General features: G+C 41.1%; 1 protein-coding gene across 1 annotated transcript in view; it reads right to left on the bottom strand.

Moving 5' to 3' along the window:
* Positions 1-25,505, bottom strand: part of MYH10 (myosin heavy chain 10) — a 106,834-nt gene that overhangs the window by 63,986 nt on the left and 17,343 nt on the right. The window contains exon 4 of the mRNA XM_075440658.1: positions 3,861-3,888. Coding sequence (XP_075296773.1) covers positions 3,861-3,888 — 28 coding nt within the window. The remainder of the gene's footprint in view (positions 1-3,860; positions 3,889-25,505) is intronic.

Here is a 25,505-nt window from a genome sequence, read left to right on the forward strand (position 1 = left end):
TTTGAAGGTTTTCCAAGGTAAATATGAATGGATCGGACATTCACTAAGTTAGAACCAAACAAAGGAAGGCATCTGGGAACAGCGCAGAGACTGTCTTTGAAGAGGAAGAACTGAAAACAAACCCAGAGGCTTGAAATAGCACCAATCTTGCACCTAAGAAAGCTCACAAGAGCGGCATTCCTGGATGTCAAGAAGAAATAGGGACTGGATCCAGAGATCTCGTAAACTGTCATTCAAACACAGTACCCGAGAGCTGATCTGGCCCCCCTACTCTAAAGGCCATGGTAGGTAAAAATGAAAGAAACTTGACCAGCTAGAGAGGTAGGGAGAGATAAGTGAAGATGCTAACCAGACAGACCTTCATCAAGCAATGGGAGAGACTTATCAGGATGTACATAAAGACAATTACGGTCAAGGCAGTGGGAGTCAGGAAAATGACAGGCACACCACAACTGCTCACTCATCTAAGTGCACAAGGGATGTCTTCTTTCTCACTAGCTAGCTTGAACCACTCTTACTGGAGAAAAGAAAAAGTATTCTGATGACTTTCAGCTCTACTAAAGATCAGAGGCAATCAGGCAATCCAGGTCCTGAGATGACAAGTCTGGGATGAGAAGATGTCTCAAGTCTTGTGCAAACTGCCAAAGCAGTTTCTTGAAACCACCTCCAGTGCGGTTAAGAAACTTCTTCCACTTTATTCCTGCCCTAGCCTAAGACCTCTAAAATCAGTGGCATGGAAGGGAAACACACACAGCTTACCTTTTCACGACAGAATCAGCAATGCAACAGAAGTCCTGGAAGCCCAAGAAGCTCCCGCTTAATTAAAATATGAGACCTCCTTCTGGACTGCTAACACAAGCAAGTTTGCCATGGCCTTGTCCCATTCATGAAAGGGATTTAACCATCCAACCAACCAGATGTCAAGTACTCAGTTTAGTACTCTTTTTTTAGACAAAAGAATACAGCTCTCCCACGAAGCCCATGGGGGAAACCACTTTCGCGACAGTGCAGTACGCAGCTGTCTTTGTTGCCTGCTTGTTCAAAAGATACAAGCAGGGGAATACAAACGGCTTTGACGGCACTTCTCTCTGGAGACAGAGCTGAAAAGCAGCCTAAGACAAATCTCTTAAAAGTGTTTATTAACCTGAACAGCAGTCTGGCAACCCCTACTACCCTTTTTTACAGTCAGCATCTACATGGTGCTGATGGTTACACAGTGTTACTAAGATCTCCCAGGCTTCAGTGGAACTTTGGTTTTCAACTTCAAGATGACAGAAACACCTTGGATTCTAGCATTTATCACATTATGTGTCTTCATAGTCTTAAAAGGTAAGACCTAGACTGGGTGTTCTTTGGTCACACACATCCAGTCTGGAGATACAATGCCTTACCTTTCGTAATTCTGAGGCCACAGATCCATCCACATTACTGACAAAGTTTGTATTTCCTTGTAAACCATCTTCAGTGACACTGACATTTTTAACCTTGTTTTTCTTTATGCTGCTGTGTAAGTACTTCAGCAAGAAATGCAACTTAAAGCAGCAAGACAGCCAACAGAGCCTGGGATCTGTTATTCAGACACTCAGCTTTACTAAGACTCTGCCACACTCCTGTTCAGTGTAGCCTTTAACACCAGTACAATCAAGACACTAAATTAAAGGTAGCAAAACTTGTCCAGTGTCATGGTACTAATAGTTTCAATACTGAGTTTCATTATATGATTCCAGGGCAGTGTTGAAATCCTTTGGAGATGTATTATTCACTGCTTCTTAGCACCAGCTTCTGAAATTTTACACGGGGTAGTAGATTTGTCACCAAACATTTTACATGTCCAACAGAAGAGAAGTCCTCAAGGCCATCTCTGACGTTCTTCATATTAGGACTGCACTCAGAGCAGTCCCCAGCAGCTGCATACTTCAGTGCTGGATATGGTCACATTCTCCTGAGGTCTGACTGTAAGGACATGTGTCCATTCACACCCCCCTCACCATCTGGAAGCAAGCTTTTCCCTGCAAATGGATGTAAAGCAAGCAGCTTACCAACTGCCTAGCCAAGGTGTGGAACCTGTCACAAGGTCCAGACATTTCATGCTGAAGTGTGCCGTACCGGATACAGAACAGTGTTCAATTGTCTATTCAGTACAGAAGGATCAAAAGCTTATGGCAACCTTACAGGTGAGGGAATAATAAAACTGAAGGCAAGAGAGCTCAAGGCTTTCCATTTTGCAAATGAACAGATCAGACATTCACTAAATCCTGCAGCACTGCCACTGCAACCTTTGTGGTCTCCGCTGACCACGTAAAGGAGTGCAAGGTTCATGCGCAGGCACAAAACATGAAGCTACTTCAAAAAAATTGCCTGAGGCAAGCACCTACTGTCGAAGCGTCCACAAACACACAAGAACAGAGCATTTATTTTTGCTCTGGGATCCCATCCCTACTCTGAGGGCTGTTTTGTACATTGCACATGAAGTAGTCATCACATGAAAACAGAAATCCTGCTAAGAGACCTAGACAAGCCTGTGTTATACTGGATCAACTTTTATCTTAGCTATAGAACTGTATTTACCTCCATGTCCTTCAGGCCCCACGAATCTGTATTCACAGTATCCATAGTTCAAAAAAGCATGGCTTGAAAGGATCCACCTTGAGCCTTATACAGAGTCTGATAGTTAAGGCACTTTTGTAAGAAGCAGAAGATGAAGATTTGAATCCTTCCACATCAAGAAGGAAAGTGAACCCAGGTCTCTTTCCAGCAATTAATCTAACCATCGAGCTATTTCAGGAAGCAGACATCCTCACAAACTATGGCCTCAATGCAGCTGGTATGCACTGGCACACAGCACGGTCAACTGCTCACATAACCAAGCCAGAGGCACACAAGCTACTGCATCTTCCCTCTCTCCCTCAGATCACTGAATATGTTAAGTTATACCCACGACTGCCAACTGCAAGCAGTTCCAGAATGGAGCCAAGGTGTGGTTTCACAACATAGATGAACCATCCTAATACCCAGGCTGCTACCAACACGTAGCATGTTCATACCTCCTGCTGCAGGGCCAGCGCTCCTCTGAGCCCACAGAGTGCATACCCAGAGAATGGAACTGATAAAAAGCATCATTTTGTGGCAAGGTCGGTTTTCTGCCAGCTTCGTTCCCCAAAATGGCTTGTGCTGGCTGCCAACCCCCAGTGCTAGCACAGGAGGCTGCAGAAACACACAGCCTGTGTGGAAGAAGAAAGGAAACCAGACCACCCCTTCTAACAGCAGCCCAAAGACAAGCCAGCTCAGTAGTGTCATCAACGTGAAAGCACATTCGTGCTCTTCTGACTACCCCACCACTGCATTTCCAGATCCCAGAGAAATTCAAGCTGAAGCTACAAGTTTGCTCCTGGGTTGGGCAAATTCAGGTGCACACAGAGAAAGCAACAGGAAACCTTAGTGTCAACTTGTTCAGAGTTCCCCCATTTGAAGCAGATCCAAAGCCAAGCTGTTGCTCAGCAGGGCTTTTAGACCAACTTTTGATTCACATGCCCCTCCGGCACTACACACTGAGTAGCTACAGCACAGCATTTTGCACAGATGTACACTTTTTAACACTTTTTGTTTCTGATTTAGCTCTCTTGACTGACAGTTTTAAACTACATTTCTTAAATGGCACATGCCTATAAAACTTACAATAAGGTGAATTACAGTATTAAAAGAATATATCCCCACATTAAGTATGACTTCATGCTACGTCTTTAACCATTAGTCACTGCCTGTCAAGATTAAAGACCAAGTTTGGACTACTACGGCTGTATCAAAGACCCCTTTCACAACACAGAGTTCCAAAAGTGCCCAAATTAAAAGTGTTCACTTACGTGCAGAGAATTGATTGGTCCTCACGGTCTGCAAAACAAGAATAAACATGGTTATACTTTTTTGTTTATACTATCCTGTAATTTGCAAGACAGTTTCTTTTAAATTAATTTTAAAATTTCAGCTTATCAGCTCAACAATTCTAAGGATGCTTTCAAGCAATTTTTACAATATCCTTTACATGTTCCAGTTCACACCCCCAACCCTCCAAACAACAGCTCAGACATTCCTAAAAGTTCTGCCATTTCATACAATAAAGCCAAAATTTTGGCTTATTCAATAATAATCCACAGTAACCTTTTTAACCATATCTTCAGACAAAGCTGTCCCAACATCTTTTATTCTGTATGCACCCTTTCCCAGATTAATCAAAGAATTTTAAATCGTAAGTATTAAGCAAGAAAAGAAAAAACAGTTTCACATACACAATACTAATGACCAGACACTTTGAAATAGCATGAACATCCCCAACAAACAAGTGCTTTACTCTACAGCATTTTTTTCCTTTTTGAATTAACACATAAGCCTAAAGTGCTTCCATAATTTCACCTATTCATTAAAGACTTGTCAAAGGGACATCCAGGGAAATACTGAACAGAGCCAAACTCTGCAATATGGTGCAGCTCAGCACTTTTGTGACACCCACTGCTACACTCATGACCTTTGAAAAGAATGCCAGAAGGTCACTTCTACCCTGCAAGAGGTATTTCATAATTACAGGTTCTTTACAGAATATATTTCAACACCATATACTCTATATTAAAAATCACATAATCAAAACATTCAAAAACACTTGCAAAGAAGTACAACATTTCAGTTAAAGGTGTTCTCCACCCCTGTTTGAGCCAGGGTTTTCAATGAGTTCAACAACTTTTTCATAAGTCTGCATCACAAAGATCTTGCTTTTACACTGCAGCTGTTTGTCACTAGCTCCACAGCTGCCTCCTGTAAACTCCAAACGGGTTTTCTGTTCTGACTGGTAATTCGTAATGGATTACTTTACAAATCAAGCTTTATTTTGATCAAGCGTAAAGCTAACTACTCCATGTCAGACTCCCTGCCACTCTCCGCATGCACCCCTTCTCCTTGACATGACACTCTGATGGGCCACAGAAAGGGAGCAATCGGTGATGATCACTATTGCTTCGAGGACCTGGAGTTCAATAACAGCAGGCTGAACAGACAGCTTCAGTCGCTACAAGGCAACTTACCCACATGCTTAATAAGGTCTGAAACAGATCTATGGCCATATATACAACCTCAATACATTTATGACCATTTCTGGTAAGTAGAATAATGTTAACAACTTTTCACACTGTTTCTAAACTGGTCCAGAAAAACTATAGTTAAACTTGAGTTGCAAATTACTGCTGAGTTTTGCAAACCGTATGAAACTGGTCATCCTACCCACAGTGAGCCAAGTTCATAGCGCTATTGGATAACAACTGGTATTAAAGCAGAATTTGAACTTTAGCTAGGTAGTGTGTACAAAAATAACAAAACAATCCAGCACTGAGCTGTGTTTCCCCTCATTACACTGCCTGATGAACCACCCAGATACAAGAACAGTTTGTGTTCAGCCACATCAGCTCCCTCAGCAGGCTTGTCACAGAGTGGCAGAAATACAAGTTTCAGCCCAGACAGGCAGGACGGCCGGTCGGGCAGAGCCAGATGCCTGGATTTAGATCAGCACAGGCTGCCAGGGAGCCTGGTGACCAGGGTATGCAGCTAAAATAAAGACAGGCTTCTGTTGAAGGGGCAATTGTGCCCTGTCCCCATTCCTCCAACTGCACCAGCACTCATGTCATCAGTGTAGCACAGCCAAGTGGCAAGCAGGAAAGGTGCCTGTTAAACTGGTTTTTTTTGTTTGTTTTATTTGTATTGAGCTGAATTAGTGCCCTCATACACCATACAAAAAATTGTACTGGCAGACGGCAGACCTGAGATCACACCAGCCCTCATTTACCTTGGATCAATAGGCTATGTTCATACAGACACCACACATCTGAAAAAGCAAAGCAGCTAAAAGAGATCTGGTCTCAGCAAATTATTGTTATATTAGTTTATGAATAGAAAGTTTCAGGGACATGAAGACAAGGCTTTGAAGGCAGGCAGATGCTGCTGCGTATTGCCACAACTGGCTAAACCAGAGGCTTGTGAACTGTACTACCGGCAAGTTTTAGACTACATTGTAATATCAAGTGTGACAGAAAATATGAGGTGATTTCCGACTGAAAAATGTTAAATACATGCAAACAGTTGTACTTTGATCCCCTTCTACTAGTTTGTTTGACAATGGCAAGAAATAGCAGCAATCCTCTTGCCCATTCTGCAGACAAACTGCACGGGGCTGCACCGCACCAGGAGCGCAAGCCAAAGGCTGCACCCCTGGGCCCAGCCATGTCCTGCAAGCAGGTGTTAGCTCCAGAAATCCGACCTACAGCGTAACTAACAGAGCAGAATGATTGTAGCAGGAGAGCAGAAGAATATTACTTTAGACTACTAAAAGTAGGAATGAAAATACTATTCAAGAAGTTGGCAATACTCCCCACAAGCCTGCAGGGATGGTACTGGATCGTTTCCTACACCTGCCTGATGTACAGCAACTCCTGTACAGACACATCAAAAAAAGTAAAGGGGAAGCCTGTGACTGAAAGAAATAAAAGCTGAGAGCAGGCAAAAGCAGTGGGAGTACGGCAATAGCAACGTTAAGAGAGCAGTCCAAAAAAAAGTATGTTCTTCTGGTTTTGATGTACAGCAGCTGGTCTTGCAAGTCCTCTCAGAAATAACTTTTTGGGACCCAACAGGAGGCAAACCCCAGAACTTCAGCAGAAGTCAGATTTACTGTATGCCCAGTTGTCAGCACAAATTAGAAAAAAGTGCAACTTTCTGACCCTGACCTGTTTCCAGGAGTCACTAATAGTGACTCCTGCACCTCACAGGCAACTCCACACACCAGCAAAAAAAAAAAAGTCAAGATAACATAGGACAGTACAAATCATTTGTTCTTTTAGAAGAAACTACTGAATGAATGCCAAGTTGGTACCATGAGTAGAGTGGAAAGTTGATATTAACTTGGTTTAATATTTATTGAGACATTTTTCTAACGTGACAACTTGATTTTCCCCTTTCTTACTATCCAAGATTAACTCTAACTCTATCACTGTAGCTAGGTCACTTCATCAAAAAAATACAGTCTCCTCTAAACTACAACTCTTCAGTTCATCACTTCTTAACAACTTCACACCACAGGTAACCCTTGCCTTGAAATTGAAAGAAGTTTATTTAAAGGCAATGTGCATTTGTCAATGCTTTGTATAATGACATATTTTGCCTGTCAATTTACCCACAAAGATCATGTTCCACAACGTGCAAGACACTGTATAAATGAATTTTCTTATCTAATTAGTCCTAGAGAAAGTCTACGAGTCTGGACAGTTGTATGTATTTTGTCATTGCCAGAAGCTCCAGCAAGTGCAGCAGAGCTTTATTTTCAATGTCCAGGAGCCTGAATTGACACAGACATTAGAAAGTTATCTGGTACTTAAGTATGTTACTCCAAACCCACTCCTCTGTGTTCACCTGGACTCTGAACGTCACAAACTCATCATCAAAGTGGAGAGCAATAGCAAGCTTCAAGTTTTGCCTTCTGATCACCTACTTCTGCTAAAAGCCAGTTCCAGCATCTAGCACTCAACTAACAATAACAAAGAGTTGCAGCTGGAAGGCTCAGGATGCTGCTTTATGCATCATCACATACCAGCTGCATTTTATCCCGAGAAAAAGAGCTGATCTCTCCGGACTCATTCTGAGAAAGATTCTGACAGTATAACTAACATGGAAGAGTTATTTACAGTTTGTTTTGGTTTTCTCCTGCCCCAGCTAACACAACTTATCTGTAGTCTTGATGTCAAAGGAGCTGGTCCCCTTCCTAAAGACTCCTCAGAGCTCTGAATACATATGTGTTAGCCTGTGTTCTGAAAGAACCGAGCCCTTATCTGGCACTTCTACAAGGTTTGTTATCTAGGGCAGGGAAGAAGCACTAAACTTCTCATCCTTGGGCATACATCTCCACAATACTTTCAAAAAACTGCGTGATCCTCTGACCCAGCTTCAATGTGAAGGGCAGCAGGCAGCCGACAAGACAGATATTTATGGCAGAGAACATGTCTAAATCTTCAAAATAATCTGCCCTCCTTTACAAAAGTTTTAATGGCAATTTTTTATTAAAGCCACAGAGTTTTGAGGTGGTTGTCCATGGAAACCTAAAAATATTTTGAAAACACTTAAGTTTCCACATATGTCTCGTGATTCTTAAGAACAGACCAAAACCATCTCTCTCTAGTAAGGTCTTCATGAGATAACATCACTCTAGCATCAGACAGATTTGTAGGAATATATACAGACTAGACCAATTCAACAAATCCCTTGAGATTTATAAGCAAATTGCAGCAGTAAAAAGCAGAACAAGTCAGTGGACAATCCTTGCCTTCAACCTTTAGAGCAACAGAAATAGGAAATATAAACTACTCTCTTGATTATCAAAGTTGACATTAGATGTCTCTTACTCCCTGCAAAGGGTGAGAAAGTGGATTGGGCTGGAATGCTTGATAGTCTGGACAACGGGTATGTTACCTTTTCAGCACATATGCAGACAATTTAGGGCAGGGGGGAAAAAGCACTTAAGACAACTCAGGTAACACAACTTTTGCTATCAGCATCAATACCTTTCAAGTTCTAACTCAATAGTTTCGTTGTAAGGCTGAGGCAAACCAACAATTTTCAGTCTCTTAGGGAAAGAATGTCACATTTCTGCCTTACCAACAGCACAGTTTCTGTCCTCTGAGCAAACTCTAACTGATGATCAGACAGGCTCCAAAGCGGCTCATCTCACTAATCAAAGATACTCCTTTAATACAGTCAGGCAACCAGATGAACACAAACATGAGGACAAGTACGTGGTAGGAGGGCATGAAGTAAGAGGACCAAGCTCTTACTTCAAGCTATGTCATAAGACCAACCTTTTGGTTTTAAACCAACACAAGTCCCATTGGAATCTACCAGTTCACTTTAAAGATATACAGCTTGGATTAAAAATATGTCCCAAGGTCCTCAAACTACAACGAAGACTAACTTTCAAGCTGCACAGAGAAGGGTTACCACAGTATTCCCAATTTGAAAACCAAAGTTCCAAAATGATGCAGAGACTATGAATAAAAGCAAAATTTGATTTTCTGCTTATGAAATAAGCTTTCTGTAGACTAGTATGTCTTTTTGAAAGGAAGAATTTGGAAGCACAAAGGCAATACAACCTGACAGTAGCCTTAGGCTGAAACTCCCCCACTGCTGTAATTCAACTTGAGCTTCTGTTGATGTCTCTGCTTCCCCTGCCCAGTTTCCCCATCCTATTCCACCCTTTGAACCAGCAGCCAGCTGTGCAGAAGCACACAATGCTAGTTCAAGTAGCTGATGGAACCTCCACCCACAACGAGCTGATCAGGGAGTCATACTACCAGAAAACTAATCCCATCAGAATACACAAAAGGGAAGAAAGGAGCAGCCAGCACAAGGGAGACAGAGCAACGAATAACCGGAGGGGGTCGTATTCTTTTGGCAGTGGCTAATAGATCAGCTTACACTATTTCAAGCTATATATTTAGCATCTGGAAGTATCAGACATCGGAGTGTTTCTTTCACTCTTGCTCTCCTTCTCCTTTTGCTTCCCAAAGGAAGACTCTCACACATCAAGGCAACAATCAGCTGCTGTGTTAACACCTACTACTGTAGAGCTGAAAGACATCTTATTGATATAAGCAGCAGCCGCCACATTAGGGAAACCCAGTCGTACAACACTGAACAGTATAAACGCTTTGAAGAGAGACCAAGGAGAATTACCAGAATACAAGAAGGACAAGAAGAATTACAGCTCTGAAAGCCATTTTTCCCCTACACTCTCAAACCCCACTTTGCTCTCGTCTCCCCAGAGAAACATGCTCTGGGGACAGCAGTTGGCAGCTCCTCAAACAAACCTGTAGCTTGGCTGCAAAAGAGTTGCTGTGTTTTCTTATTTGAAAATCCAGTAAGAATAGATCCTGATGTTTACCTTACTATGTATATATAATATAATGCAGGAAGTTTTGACTGTCAGAATACAAAACACCTTATTCCCCATCCCTTCTCTTGCCAAACTACAGAAGGATTCTTTCCCCCCCTTAACTAATAGGCCAGACCCAATAAAACCCCTGTTAACTCTGGGGGAAGTTCCAGATGTACATTAAACACATTTGTTGAGTAATTGGTTCAGGCAGGATGTTCTGAGAAGTCATAGCTCAAAGCCATAGAGGCTGCCTACAAAGGAATGACTGTATTTTAACAAAGCAGCTTTTCTTAAAAGCACGACTTCATTCTGCTTTGGTCACACCATAGTCATTCATAAATTGGTACAAGATAATCAAACAGAAAAGGAAGAATCTGTCTTCAAGCTTCCTACGGAAACTCAAAGGCAGTAGCATTGCAAGCACAGATTTTCTCACAGAACAGAGTTTACAAGTAAATGGATGCCCACCCTCTACAACTGTCTTTGCTCCAATTGCCCTTGACTACACTGACATCTTAAGTATTGCAAATGCCCCCATCAGCATCTATCCCTCACAATTTGATGCGGAACGAATGGAAGCAGCCATCTGGAGCTATCCCACAGTGAACTGCCCAACTAGAAAGCCAGTTTTTGAGCTTAGCAGAAATATGTAAATCTATTAAAACAATTCCACAGATGTATTACTTTCAAATTTAAATTATCTCTGACTACTTCAACTGCAACTACAACTCCTGTCAAACACAGTAGCTTGCATACAAACATTGACTGTCTCGCAATCCTACCACCCTTCCTATAAGCGTCTTCCCTTTTGCATCCAGCCTTTATTTAGCTAAGAACATGAATTAAGTGTGCCAAGATAAAAAGGCTAATTCTAGAAAAGCAATGAAAACAGATGTATGCGAGTATTAATCTGCTTTCCCAACTCAGGCTGAAGAAAATGCTGTGGGTTTCTACACATCCAGCCATCAACCAGCAGGAAACTTGAGAGGGCAACGGTTCTTATTTGCAGGTACATCAAGGGTTGTCCTTACCAAAACCCAAGTGCAAGACTCTTGTGGATCATCCATTTTGACACACAGCCTTTCCTTTCATCTCTCCAGAGCACGAAATATCTATTCACCAGTGATAAAGCGCCAGTCCCATTTCTGCAGCAGGCATAACTAAAAAAGTTGCTGCTTTTGTTGGGGTGGAAGAGGCAACCTCTTTGATATTTCTCAGATGGGAGAAATTATCTTTCTAAAAGAAGCAGTGGTGTGGGGGGGGTGGTGGAGGGTTCTTGTTTATATTTAGACAGTATTCAGTGCTCTGGTGCCATAGACCATAACCAAGAAAAGCTTGGTTCCCTGGTTGATAGTCTTGTTTGTTGTGGATGTCAGGCTTGGAAGATCTGTGTATATTTGTCCTCTACTGTAGGTGAACAGGCTCGAATATCAATCTATTCAAGGACATTTAAAAACTGGATTGCTGACAAGTTTTGTGAAAATGGGTCACTGCCTGGAGGAAACAGACCTTCCCATCAGCACAGATTTTGCTGTTACCAAAGTATTCACAGGACTGGGTCATAAATGCTACATAACATTATAAAGCACACAGGTAGTCTGACAATCTGCCGTTCTTCAATTCCAAGCTCTGAATAACTTTTTCTTCTTTAAACCAAGTCCTACTAGACTGATAAGCACAGAGATCTGGTTACAGAGATGAAACATGCCTTTATATTTTGTGTTTGTCCTTAAAATGTTGCCTAGTTACTCCACAAACTATCATCAAACACTTAACACTATGAAGTGACTTAAAACAGACATAATAGGAAGACTGACAGGCACAAGTTTGTTTGCTGAGTACCTACCTTACTGCAGACCAAATATACCCTGACACACTTAATGCTCACCATGAGATTTCTGCAACAGCACTGTTTATCCTACATTTCACCTCTACCTTTAGTTGTGCAATAATCTACGTACAGCTGAGTCATTCACTCTTCAACATACATTCTGCAACTTCACAAAAAGACAAGAGCAGGTTACAGGAATACAGTCAGTATTTTGCCAACAGTAACTCATTAAACATTCGAGTGAACTCTTCAGAAAGCAAGTAATTTGCTAACACTATAAAGTTGACATTTGAAGTTATAATACCCAAATTTAATCAAGCCAGTACTATTTAAGGAAGCTGAATCTACACATGCCTATAGCATCTGATGCAATGCATCCACCGGTGCTAAAGGACAGTATCATTGTCAGGTTACTCTTTGGGAGGTTTCAGGTGACTAAAAGGATGGAGACATCACAGGTATCTTCAAGAAAGGTGAGTAGAATCATTGCACCATCCTTCTAAAAGCATGAAGGAACCTCTGGAGGTCAGAAGCATTCAAGGACACCAGTAGTCTTTAGTGGAAAAAAAAGTATCTCTCGATGTACCTTGAAACTGCATTTATCTTTTTCTTCTTGCCTTGTCATCATCAGCTTATTGATCTGTTGGTCAGATTTTACAGCCAAGACTTCTTTCTTTGAACCTGTCAAGCAATGGACTTGCAGATGTTCTTATTCTTTGTCCTAAAACATGCAACACTAATTTATACTAGAAGTAAGATCAAATTCAGGTGCACTCCACTCCTCATGGACATCCAGTGGTTTTAAGATTTAGAACAACAATATTTATCAGTTCTGCTTCATCAGTGCTCAGGCACTTGTTCCACAAAACACTGCAAGCCCCCAATGCTAGCTTAGGCACCAGTCCATGAAGAATTACATCAAAACTCCCTGTCCAGCCCAACACTGTCCACTTCAAAGACAAAACACAACAGTGCTGTTTTAAATCAACTATCAATTCCCAGCTTTGCCTGTTTACCTAATATTTCCTATGTATCACGATAGAAGACACAGACAGCCAATGTCTACTACATTTCCTCTACCTAGAAACCAGCCTATCTGAGAAAGCCGTCAGGCTGAACTGCCACAAACCACTTTTGACAGACCAGTACTTCACTCTTGCCTCTTTCATGTACTTTGTCTAGTGACTCCAAGATACCACCAAGCCTTTAGTGAAGGACTGAGAAAGCACCTCTGCACTGTGAGGTGGGGGCATTGATGTAGACACTCTGTAGGTGTTCCTGTTATTTGTGAAGTTAAAATAACAAAAGCTTTTTAAAAAAAAAAAATGTGGTTCTACCCCTTACTCTAAAAGATGTGAGATTTGGGATAAATCACAACAGCCACACTTCAGTTTTGCTTGCTGACTTACTGCTAAGTACATGGAGTTAATTATTAGCAAATGAAGCAAAGCAGAGGTCAGCCAAACCCCAGTCACAATTTACCCTGCAACTTGTTTACAGTGAACTGTAGCAGTGAATACAAGTATTTCTTGCATGTCTACAGCAGACTTCATGACCACACTCATTATTCCCTTGCTCACCCCAGATCGCCCAAACTGCTGCACAAGCGCCCCAGCACAGACAGAGCACAAGCGGCTAACCTAACGCAGCATCTTCACACCCCGGAAGGGTATGCCAAGCTATGAATTGAGGCTATTTTAGAAGTCACGAGTTTGGTATTTGCAACATTTGCTTGAAATTACCCAAATTCCTCAAGAAAAAATTGTGACATTTGTTTTCAGAGTTGCAAGCCAGGGCTGAATCAGCACAAAAGGAGAAAACAAATAGCTGTTAGACTATGTCCTGCCCACTTAATGAAGCTGTGGGTAGCTTCTCCATTACATACCAGATCAAATTTGAATTTTTTTAGTCATCTTTAAGCTTGAAGAAGCTCAAAGATGGTTTATGTTTTCACTGACAGTCCCTCACTACCTTTATTAACTATTGTTAGGAGAAGCTTTAGTAAGTCTAACTTAGAAACTGAAACATTTACTACATTTGTGAGCAGAAGTTACCTGTTCACACAAATTCATTCAAACAGGTATGGATTTATAAGGCAACTTGCAAACACCGCTAATCTATTCTAGTACCAAATTTATTTAGCCTTTTGAAACCGGTGACTGCTGTAGTTTAAGAGAATACGAGTCAGCCTTCAGTTTGGAGAAACACCAGAGAAAACAGCACAGTCCCAAGGGCTGATCCACGCTGACAGCAATGGCTGAGACGTACGAACAGCCACTACATGAAGAAGGAAACAACTTCGACAGAGTGCTCCCAGCACACCACTCCATCGAGCCAGTGGGGCCAGCTACAACAGCTTACACAACTGATATCTGTCAAAGCCAACAAATGGTTCTCACACAAGTGCTTAGTGCTTTAACTTAGCTGAAGGGCAGTAAGAATCCATAAGGCAGTAACTTCTTAAAAGGTTTCAGCTAGAGCTGCAAGGACTTGCTTACGCCTGTTGCTCTTCTCATGACACAGGCGAGCAGTCCTCAGCCGCCCCGATTTGTGGCTGCCATGGACCTTTCCTAGTAGACACGAGCAGCTCCTAAGTCTTCTACACAGGTTGTCCCTATGCTTACTTTTCAGTTTTTATTTGCATGCTGCTTAGAAGTAACCTAGGATTAGTAGTAGTCGGCAAGCCACGGGCTGGAAAAGGTTTATTTAGACTGTAGAGTATTCAGCATAGCAGTGGTTTCTGTTCTCCATCAACGCTGCTTAAACTGCCCTGTTTCCCGTGTAGCACAATTCTGCCTAGACAAAGATTACACTGTCAACTGAAACAATGATTCAAGGAGGTCCTTTAATTGCAATATCTGCCATTTAAGCTCACTCATTTAACTTTTGCTCTTCTCCTTCCCAAACAAATAAGAAAGCACTAATCACTTAAAACTGGCTGTGAACCAACTTTCACTTTAGTGGGCTCTTCCCAAGCTGTTTCATTATGCCTGAACTTCACAAGTTTGGAAAGATAGCAAGTATGATGACAGTACATAGCTAGGCTCTCTAACTTCAACACAACCCAGTCAGCGGTTTGGCTTTTTGTCCCCAGTCACACACAGGGCCGGACACAGCTCATCTAGCACATCACCCCACCCCCAGTAAGCTCAGCCACACTACACACACCAGGGATTTTAACACACCACCTAGCAATAGCTAGGCTAAAAAGTTGTAAGCATTTTTCTGATGGCTATTTTCCAAGACTCATAACAAGCCTTTGAAAATATTTTCAGATAAGCATACTCATTAAGTCCCAGATTTGCTGTATATATTTCTTATACCTGTACTTCAGCAGTGGAGTCATTACTTTCTCCAGTCACTGAACATCATAAGAAGTTCTAAAACACTTTCCCAAGAGAGCATGTAAAAGTCACTGTTACAGTCTCCTGAGACATTTCAGGAGACAAAAGCTTGTGAGCTTTCACCATTTTACATGCCAAACTGTTGAGGCTTCCTTGTGAGTGTGGAAAAGTACAGCACCACCGACTTCATACAGTAAACAATGTTCAAGATAAACATTTGTCTGTAATTAAGATGGGGGGGGTTCGAGGGGGATGAATCTCTAAAGTTCAGCAAGACAGTTCAAACTTTACAATCCTTTCCTCAAAGGACCCAAGTTAATGCTAGTTTCTTATATTTCATACACAGATCTCCTTTAGGTTTGATTCTGAATAGTTTTTAAAGAACTTACAACAATTCAGAGGACAAACACCACACTTTCCCTACCCTCTTGTGCCTAAACTGTCATTAAGTTCCCAAAAAACTCTATTTCAGCACAACAATTTGAAATTGCACAAAATAAACCCGTCCTTCAGTTTTCAAAGAAAAATTCACAGGTATATTGGCATATTCAAATCTGCTTTCCTTTGGAGGAAAGACATTGACCTTCATTGCTTTAAGGTCAAAAGAGTTTTTACTCACATGCACTTGTGCGCACACACACACACACAAGCATTGTCTCCCCTTTGTCATTTTCCTAAACATAAGCATCATATGTTCCTTAAGCTATATACAGAGGTAGAAGTCCTTGAAATCCTCTTCTCTCTCTTCCTCGTACACATAGACCCAACACAAACATTTGTTTCTGGAATTACAAACCACTAACATCCATCTGACAGCTTCACTTTCTCTGCTGCTAATTAAAGTAATCCTTGACTATCAGAAATGGTCATGAACAATCATTTACAAAATACTTTGGATTATTTTTCTTTCCCTCTACATAGCTTAATATTGCTTCGATCTAAAAATCTAGCGTATATTACCCTAAGGGACATAACATCTCCCTACGGAAAGCAGGGAGGGAACAAGAGGAGCATCTCCCCACCAACTATAACTTTTCTCCATCTATTATCAGCACCTAATACCCCCTCTCTTCCAGCCTTAGTCTTCAATAAGAGAGAGATGTGAAAAAAAAAAAGATGCAAGAAAAAGGAGGATAATCATTGTAGGAATTTTTGACCCAGTAACTACTGTGAATTCATTCCTGTACTAAAGCCAATGTCTCCCCTGTGGATTTATGGAGGGTAAAAAAAAAACCAACAAAAACAAAAACACAAAACACTTAACCTCATCTTTTAAATCTATTTCATTTGAAATGCTGAATGTCACCATGAACAATTACTGCTCTAAAAAGAGATACAATGACATTTTACCCAGTTGCCTCTTCTCAGCCAGTTTATCACTTCAGTGGAGTAAGAAATAATACTTATGGAAAGCACCCCAATAAAGACTAATTAAACTCCATGCAGTCATAACAAACAGCTGTGCTACAGTTTCCAGTGGTCTCCTCGGCCTCCTGGAAGCCCGCTGCAGCAGACTCCTGCACCGCTACCACTCCGTGCACTGTGCAGTGAGGCACACATGAAGCCATCGCACTCCACCATCCACCAGCACGATGAAGACAGACAATTACCATTTAACCCACGTGCACTTCTATATGCAGCTTACAAAGTAAACTTACTGACATAGCAAGAAAGACCACATACAATTGGAATCAGTATCCTACTCCAACAGCAGATAACCTCAGAGCCAAAATTAGCAGGGCAAAGGTGATTCCCCACCACACTTTCCCAGTAACCAGCAAGTTCTCCTGCAATTTCCTGATCCATTATCCTCAGACTTCAGGTTCACGTATTCCTCAAATGGCTTTTTGGACAAGCATAGGCTTTCAGCATCCCCTATATCCTGAGGTGCAGACTATCACAATTTATCTATGCTGTTAAAAAAAATGCTTCTTTTTGTTGTTTTGAACATGGTCATTTGCAAATTTCAAGTAATGACCCTTTGCTCTCTCACAGGAAGAGATGAGGTGAGGATCACTGTTCCCTCTCCCTGTGCCACTCTTCAGATTTAGACTTCTCTTAAATCTGGCCCAAATTATCATTCCCATGCTGAATACAGTTTTGTTCATTTCAGCTCATTTTTGAATATCTTCCTGTCATATTTCCTCTTCGCCCAAAGCAGTGAAGGCCAGAGCTGCACAAAGTGTCAAAGATAAAATATATTATAAAACTCTACGGCAAAAGTGTTTCCTGATTTGATTTCTTTTCCAGTTACTCCTCACATTCCCTACCTGACCTATAATCATTGCTGAACACTGCATTTAGATTTCCACAGATCTGTTTCATCCTGTGAAGCTGTTGGAACGGGTCCAAAGGAGGGCTACAAAAATGATCCAAGGGCTGGAGCACATCTCCTATGAGAACAGGCTGAGAGAGTTGGGCTTGTTCAGCCTGGAGAAGAGAAGGCTGCGGGGAGACCTGATTGCAGCCTTTCAGTACTTAAAGGGAGCCTATAGGAAAGATGGGGACAATCTTTTTAGTAGAGACAGCAGTGACAGGACGAGGGGTAATGGTTTTAAACTAAAACAGGGTAGGTTTAGGCTGGATATAAAGAAGAAATTCTTTTATAATGAGGGTTGTGAAACACTGGAACGGGTTGCCCAGAGAGGTAGTGGAGGCCCCATCCCTGGAAACATTCAAGACCAGGTTGGACAGGGCTCTGAGCAACCTGATCTAGTTAGCAGTGTCCCTGCTCGCTGCGGGGGGGTTGGACTAGATGGCCTCTAGAGGTCCCTTTCGACCCAAAACTTTCTATGATTCTATTCTATGATCCCCTACAGCTCCTACTCAAGCAGTAACAGCTCCAACACTACTAACAAAGTCCGTTCCCCCCAGTACACTGCCATTGTGGCGTGGTACACAGTCTCACATGCTATTTTAACATCCCGTACAGTTTCTCACATCAGGCTCTCGTTTTTGCTACCCTAGATAACAATATAAGCCAAGTATCCCCTCACAACCCCTTCTCTTTTCCAGGCAAGACATTTATAAATAAGAAGCACGCACATGATGACTGCAGGTTCCACAGGGTTTTCAGCAATAAACCTGTGAAACCGTAAAAAGAAGAAAACAATGGACAAGATCGACCAATCTTTAACCAGTTCTTTACACATATGAAGGCCTTTCCTCGTATTACAGTTAAGACCCTCTGATTAGGATCGTTATCAAATTACTTTTGGGAAGCCACACAGGCCCTAACAGAGATCCCTCCCTTGTCTGTACAGATTCACCCACAGATCAACGCATCTGCAAGGCATGAACTCTCTTTAGAAAACCCACATGGAGTCTCTGTATACAATTATATGCGTATATGCACATGTACGTTCCTGCAAAGGCTAGTTTTACACTTTGGAACTGTTTCAACCAACGTGTTTGACACCAATCATCAGTATATCGGTCTGCAGATTCCCAGATCTGAACAGGAATCTCAAAGAGATGGCACCCAGCAGCTAACACCTGGGTGCTTTGGTACCAAATGCTCTCTGCCAAACGTTCCCATGCAGCACTGTTAGTCAGCTATTCCATCCCTGAGATTAGGACTTTGGTACTTGCAGTTTGCTACCATCGTTTTTCTATTTACTAACCCTTCAGTTTGAGAGTGATTCCCTGATGTTTTCCTCAAAGGAACATTCCCAGCCTGAGAATTTCCCTAAGCAGCTTCAGAGCAAACACACTTAGAGAGGTAGACAATTTTTCCTGCTTTTTCTTCTGGATTTCCCTTCTACACATCATCTGACAGCTTTACCATCACTCTGAAAAAAGCCCTAGAATACAAAGAATTTTAATGCCCCAGAGTATTCAGAAAGCCACGAGCTTTTGTTCACCTTGCTTTATGAAACAGTACAGAGGTGCACAACACCTTGCAATTCTGAATCACTGAGGAAGGTACATAAAGTCTGTCAGGACTGACCTAAGCAGCCAAATATCCGAAAGCATCACATATGGACAAGTGAAAGGAAGTCAGATATACATCAAGATAAAAACTGGCAGTCGTGCTGGTGATGTGAACCTTTGGTCATTGAAGACAAAGAGCAGAACACCACCAGCCCCTCACCACTTCTCTCCACGTGTTAAGTGATAAAAATTGCTCCTACTTCTTGATGCTTCCCTGCCAGAGGTAACAAAGACATTTAAGTAAAGAGGAAGAGGGAGGAAAAACGAGCTACTGCAATTGCTAGCAGTAGCAGGATAGCTGAACTCTTAGTTCAACACCCCTGAGGAATGCAGACATGACTGACAAGAACCAGTTATTGTGCAAAATACGCAACACCTAGCAGTGCTGTTACAGTGCAATGGGCTGTCAAGACTGGAATACATTTAAGTTTCTGTTGCACAAGCAATAATGTCTTGATGTACGTCATCTGAAGGCTAAAGCCAAGCAGAAGTGAATTATCCGTTTCACAACTACCTAGAAGCAAATGGAGTTTAATTTAAACTAAAGCTTCAGAGTAGAAGCAGGTGCTGGCTGAGTAATATGCACAAAATGATTCATCTCATGAATGATTTCAGAAGTTGAATGCACTTAGTCTTGATTTCTTGTCTGTAGGCTAGCACAGTCACAATTCAATTATGAGGCGAGCTTGCTTAGCAAGATTTAAAGTTAAAATCATCATCAGTTGGTCAGAATATCAACCAAAAAGACCACAGATCTGACTAATCTTCTGCAACACCTCACTTCAGAAGTGGGGACAAAAGCATTGATGAAACTAAGAATTCTTTATGTAACAACTGTGACTCGTGTCTCATTTTTAAATAAAAGAAAGTTATTTCTTGAAATTACGCAAAAACATTTAAGTCAAGCACTTCAAGTGACACTCCCAAGCATCTGAGCCTTCAGAAAAGAGTTGCTTACTATAAATACCACTATGCCTAATTAAGTTTGTAACCTTGAGGTTGAACACCAAAAAAGAGCAAGGATCCAAACACATTTTGACACAGAGAAAGACAAAGGTTAGTGCTTGTGACAAGTTCCTAAAGTACTATAACTTTTCCAACAGTAACAAAAAAGTTAAGAAAAAGACAAGACTGTATACTATAACCTAGTTCTAGAAATCAAGTACTTGTTGAACAAACTGAATTGAAATGGCCACTGATGTCATTCAGAGATGGTCTAGCAAGGGGTGATAATTTAAATCATGAAAATCACTTCACAGTCACTGAAGCACACACAGATTTAATATCAAGAGACAGAAGGGAAGAGTAAGGGCAAGATGAAACATTGCACAGTAGGTTCAGCTGACAGAAGCATTTCTCATTTTACTCCAAATTTGGAAATAATGAGGCAGAAGGCTGTTTCAGCATGATGGATTTCTGTTTTTTCTAGTTCATTTCTTGCTTCAAGAATCTCTTCCCCTCCACTCAGCCATTAAGACCACTGTATATTACATTCCTACTGGTATACAAACCAATCTTGATGTTAACATTATTGTCACCTCGGTATTTGTATTCCTCACCAGCCTGATTGGACAGAGTGGAAACACGGAAATCAGTGTAACAGAGACCTATAAATCCTTAACACTACATTTATCAAGCAGCAAGTTCTGCTTAGATTGCCATCCCAAACTTTAACTAGTTAAAAAGCTTTGGGGAATCTTTGGTAAGTCAAGATGTAACGAAAATAGCAAGAATATTAATTGTACAAATTACAGGTTCTATATACTCCTTCTGCATCTTGGGGGGCTGTCCCCAAAGGGAGGGCTTAAATTAAGATTAACTAAAAATATCGAACAATACAGTGTCTTTGAACAGAGAAGTATTGCATCTGCAGTCAGTACTGGCTTCAACACCAAGCGTTCATGTATTATGCTGTTTCTGATAAACCTTCTCTGCAACAGGATTAAAGGCAGTCCTGAAATATCAGTGCTAATTTAGTGCTCATCAAGATGTCCTCAGGGAAACAGGATAAAAAGGAGAGACTAAGCATAATTATACAAGAGTAATATTAGTAAGCAAGCTGGTCTTTGGCAACAAAAAGCAAACAAGATTTCCTTAATATTTCTTCCAAAGCACTAAGAGTCAATGAACAAAGAGGCAGACAGTGCCATGCTTCCTCTGGACATACAGTGGGAGAATAGGAAGGGAGGAGGGAGAAGAGAAAGCCAAGTATGGTAAAAGCACTAGAGAAAAATTTACGTTAGTGCTGCTTTCACACAATCAAGTCTCCCTTGCTAGTAAAATAGTCATAGATGAACTACTAGATTTACAGAATTAGTTTTCTTTAAGAAAATCCTACTTCCTGTCAAAACGTTTTCTTCCTACAGCTTACAACTTTTAGCGGTACAGAACACTAGCAAGTCTTGCAAATTGTATTACGAAACAGAATTAAGGTCAGTGTTGTCACAGGGATTAGGACACCAATTCCTTACGACCATGTCAAATGTCCAGCAGGTGTGAAAAGCTCAGTCTAGAATTCTGCTGTGAAGCACATCAAGCCCAACCCCATGCATTTATGCATTTGATTTCTGTCTAGGGCTAAACAACATCAGTATGCCCAGAAGCCCCTGGGTTATGTGTACTTGCTGCTTCAACATAACATTAGGAAAATGAAGAGAAAGCACAGGAGAAATCCACTAAACCACCTGTGAAGTAACACTTACCCTAGTCCCACACTACTTTGAAATACAATTACTAGGGATGAGAGAGGGGAAATCCAGTATGTAAAGCTGAATGTTATTATATTCTGAGGTCAAGGCACTAGGTAATGAGTCTCTGAAGAGAAATCCTGACTGTCATAATCAAAATGCAGCCAGAGTCTTGCTTGTTTTCAGTAAGAGTGTGTTCACACTGAATCCTTACTACAAGTCTTGCAGAAAAGACAAGATGTGTGAGATCCAGCTATCAATGAGGTTTGCTTTTCTCTGCAAAACTTGCCTCAAACCCCCAGTGCACCGCAACTGCACACCACTGAACTGTTTGTCTGCAGCAGCCATTAAAAACAATTCTGCACCTCCCTCTTTCTTGTGACAGCCTACACTAATCCAACACATCCCTCCAGAGAATACTATTCTGTCTCCAAAATGGCAAACTGAGCTTCTTGAACATACTCTCTGTTTTACAGCCCTTCCCCCACTGTCCCTTTGTCCTCCACGTTTAACAAGCGCTGTAATAGATTTCCAGCCCATTCTCCTCCCCAAAGGGCACGATGGGAGCTGACCTGTGAAGAGATGGGAGCTGACCTGTGAAGACGGCAGGGCTGAAGGTCCTTCCTAAACAGGAAATTCTTCCAGAGGACAAGAACAGAGAAGCAATTTGGTAACTGACAGTTAGCAATGCTTCCATACAACCTTATCCTAACACAGAGCACACTGAAGTGCAGTGCTCCGTTTATATCCCCAGCTTAACAAAATGGAGTATTTCCAGCAACATTTAAGACAAGGAGTAACTATTGAGATGCACACGCACCAGTTGTTTCTGCCAACCAAAAAACCTTTTGCTTTCCTAATCTTAAATGGAAATCTGTATTTTGTTGTTGAAGTACAAATATTCGAAACATACAAAACTTCAGATTAGCAGAAACTAGATCGCTGATCATCCATGCTCTGAATTCAAGGTATGAAAGCGTTAAGTTACCGAGTAACAGGTTACTCCCTGTACCCGATTACCAGCACAGAAAAACTGTGTTTTAAGAAACCAAGTTGCTCAGAGTCACAGCTCAGGTCCAGGTAGCCTGTTAATCAGCGTAAGCAGATCTCACAAACATCTAGAAAATTAGTAGTTTACCATTAGCTACAAGGAAAGTAAACCCGGATTATACTTGAACAGGCCAGAAAAACACAGCCAACCACTTTCATTGACTTAAGCTGGTAGTTAAGGTATTTCTATACGGGTACGGTCATATCCAAAGGAATTGCATTCCTATGGTTTCAATTTCAGTTTTGAATTGTAATAATTAAACTTCAGATGTCAAATATGGGAAACATACAAGTCATTCTTATCAAAAGAAACCTATGAATATGCTATAGCAACAAAATCATGAATAGTACTGGAATAGTACTGGAAGAACTAATCTCCACTATTTCACTATCTCTTTACCATCCTACCCCCGCCTCCCAAAGCAACATGTGCACAAACGTGGACATGAGCTGTAGAAGAACAGTTTTATAACTACATGTTAGCAACTTATCAGCAAAAGCATCTTGGTCAAGGATTATGCTGCAAATAAATGCTAGCAGAGACTGTTGAGGACTTAATCAGAATCGCTGCGATTAAAACAGCTAGTATTTGGTTAGAGACCTATTTTCTACTAGCTAAAAGTTTGATATACGTTTTCTGTTTCATTAGTTTAAGACTGAAAGTCTAGCAAAACATAAGGCATAGTTAGAAGATTAAGGACATTTTGTGCATTATGTTAAACACTTGGCTGGCACAGAAAACCTAGCTCTCCCTACCAAATTCTAAGCACACTCAGTAGCTGACATCGATAACCAGAAGATAAACTGCATATTGTAATAATCTCCTACTGTTAAGTATTCTTTGACATCCTAATGACCAGAAAACCCTAGTTGTTGTAACTGCAGGTTTTATTTACATGAAGACTTAAATTATGTTGCTTGAAGTGCTTCTCTCTCTGTAGCAGGTCCCATCTAGAGGCTCTGTAAGCAAAGAGGGACCAGCACAGAGCAATGCTAGTGCCAAGCTTCTCCTCCACTTACCCCCTTTAGACACATTCATTAGTCATTCTTATCGTGACTCATCACTGCTTCACAAGACTATCCAAAGCCAGGGTGATTATATATAAACACCAACACAAATAATAGCGAGTTTCGTACTTCAGGCAAGCATATCTCCAGAAGAAGTCTGTACACCATCTTCCTCCTAGAGGAAGCAGTGTCTGTAAACAGTTTCATAAGTCCATTATAAATTCAGAAGCAGCACTGTTGTTCTCTTCCTCTGATCCAACCCAATCAGACAAGAACAGTTTGCTTAGTAAGATATTTGACAAGCACAAAACTGTTCATGCCTGTTCTAGAGCTTTTACTTATCCTTGGCAATGCAATTGTGAAGGGAAACCACCCATGGGAAGTTCACTGCCTGACTGCAATCGCTTGCTAAAATACACAGGTGAGCGGCACTAGAAACACAGATTTAGTTAACCTTGAAGAAGTTACTCCCCAACAAACTGATCCTGTTGCATAATTGTCATCCATTCTTATTCCAAGTCTATGGCTTCATTCTTTCAAATGAATTCAGACTATCAAAATCAAAAAGCAAGCAAGCAAAGAGAAACAGCTCTGATACAAAATATAAGCCTTCGCATATCAGTATGGAAAGAAAACAAAACTGTGACCCAACGTGAATTTTTTTTTTCATTTCATCTTCCAAAAATAGCAAAATCTGCACATGCAGCAAGATCTCTAGAGATATAAATCAGTACTAGCATGGTATGTGAATAAATATGTAGAGCACCTGAAGTGCGATAACTACTGACATTGACTTACTTTATTAAAGGACATTCATCTCAAGAACTTTTGAAAAGTTCTTGAGACAATTTCAAAAGATACTGTGCTTTTAGAGTGGGAAGCCCTTATCCACAAACCACTTGAGACTGGTAGGAATAAACTACTTTAAATAATCCTAGCGTTTGTTCTGTTCTTCCACATACACTTATTATTAGGGGTCCTCTGATCGGAGCTGTTAGAGGCTATTATTCTGGTCAGTAGGAAATAGTTTGTTGGGTTTTTTGAGGTTTTTTTGTGGTTTTCTTTTCTATAAAAACACATTAAAACAGAGCCCCAAATATCCATTGAGAAGCATGACAACTCTTGGTGGCCCCACCTTGCTGCTCTTCCATTGCTTGCCCCTGCATCACCCCGCTCAGTGGTGATGGCATAGTTTCTTCTGGGGTGAAAGAGCACTATCAATCCTGCAACCAGCAGTTTATTATTAAGCAGCCCTAAGGACAAAGGCACAACTGAAGAAACAAAGAGTTACAGTGATTTATTTAAAGACAGGAAATGTCTTTTTAAAAAAAGATTTACATTTTAGTAGTTGGTTAACCTGGTAGTAGAAACAGTGTCGTCTCAGTTTGTGTGAGCTAGGCCAAATAGCTTTTAACCTACTTCCAGTACATCCATACCAGGTCTAGAGCAGAAAACACAGTACATTTTTTTAGACCTGCCTGTTCATTATGCAGACTTTCCTACAGACAACCTGTTGGTGTTCCCAGATCAGTAAAACAGCCACCTAAATATGAAGCAACATTGGATAGTATGAGCTGCATTTCCAACATACTATGTCCAAAATGCACTTCTACAATTTCAACAGCATGCACTTATTTCAACACATCTATATGATGTCAGATTCACAGTTTTCATATTTGTCTAGCACAGACTTAAAG

Source organism: Opisthocomus hoazin, chromosome 21 (assembly GCF_030867145.1).
Source record: "Opisthocomus hoazin isolate bOpiHoa1 chromosome 21, bOpiHoa1.hap1, whole genome shotgun sequence".
Lineage (NCBI taxonomy): Eukaryota > Metazoa > Chordata > Aves > Opisthocomiformes > Opisthocomidae > Opisthocomus > Opisthocomus hoazin.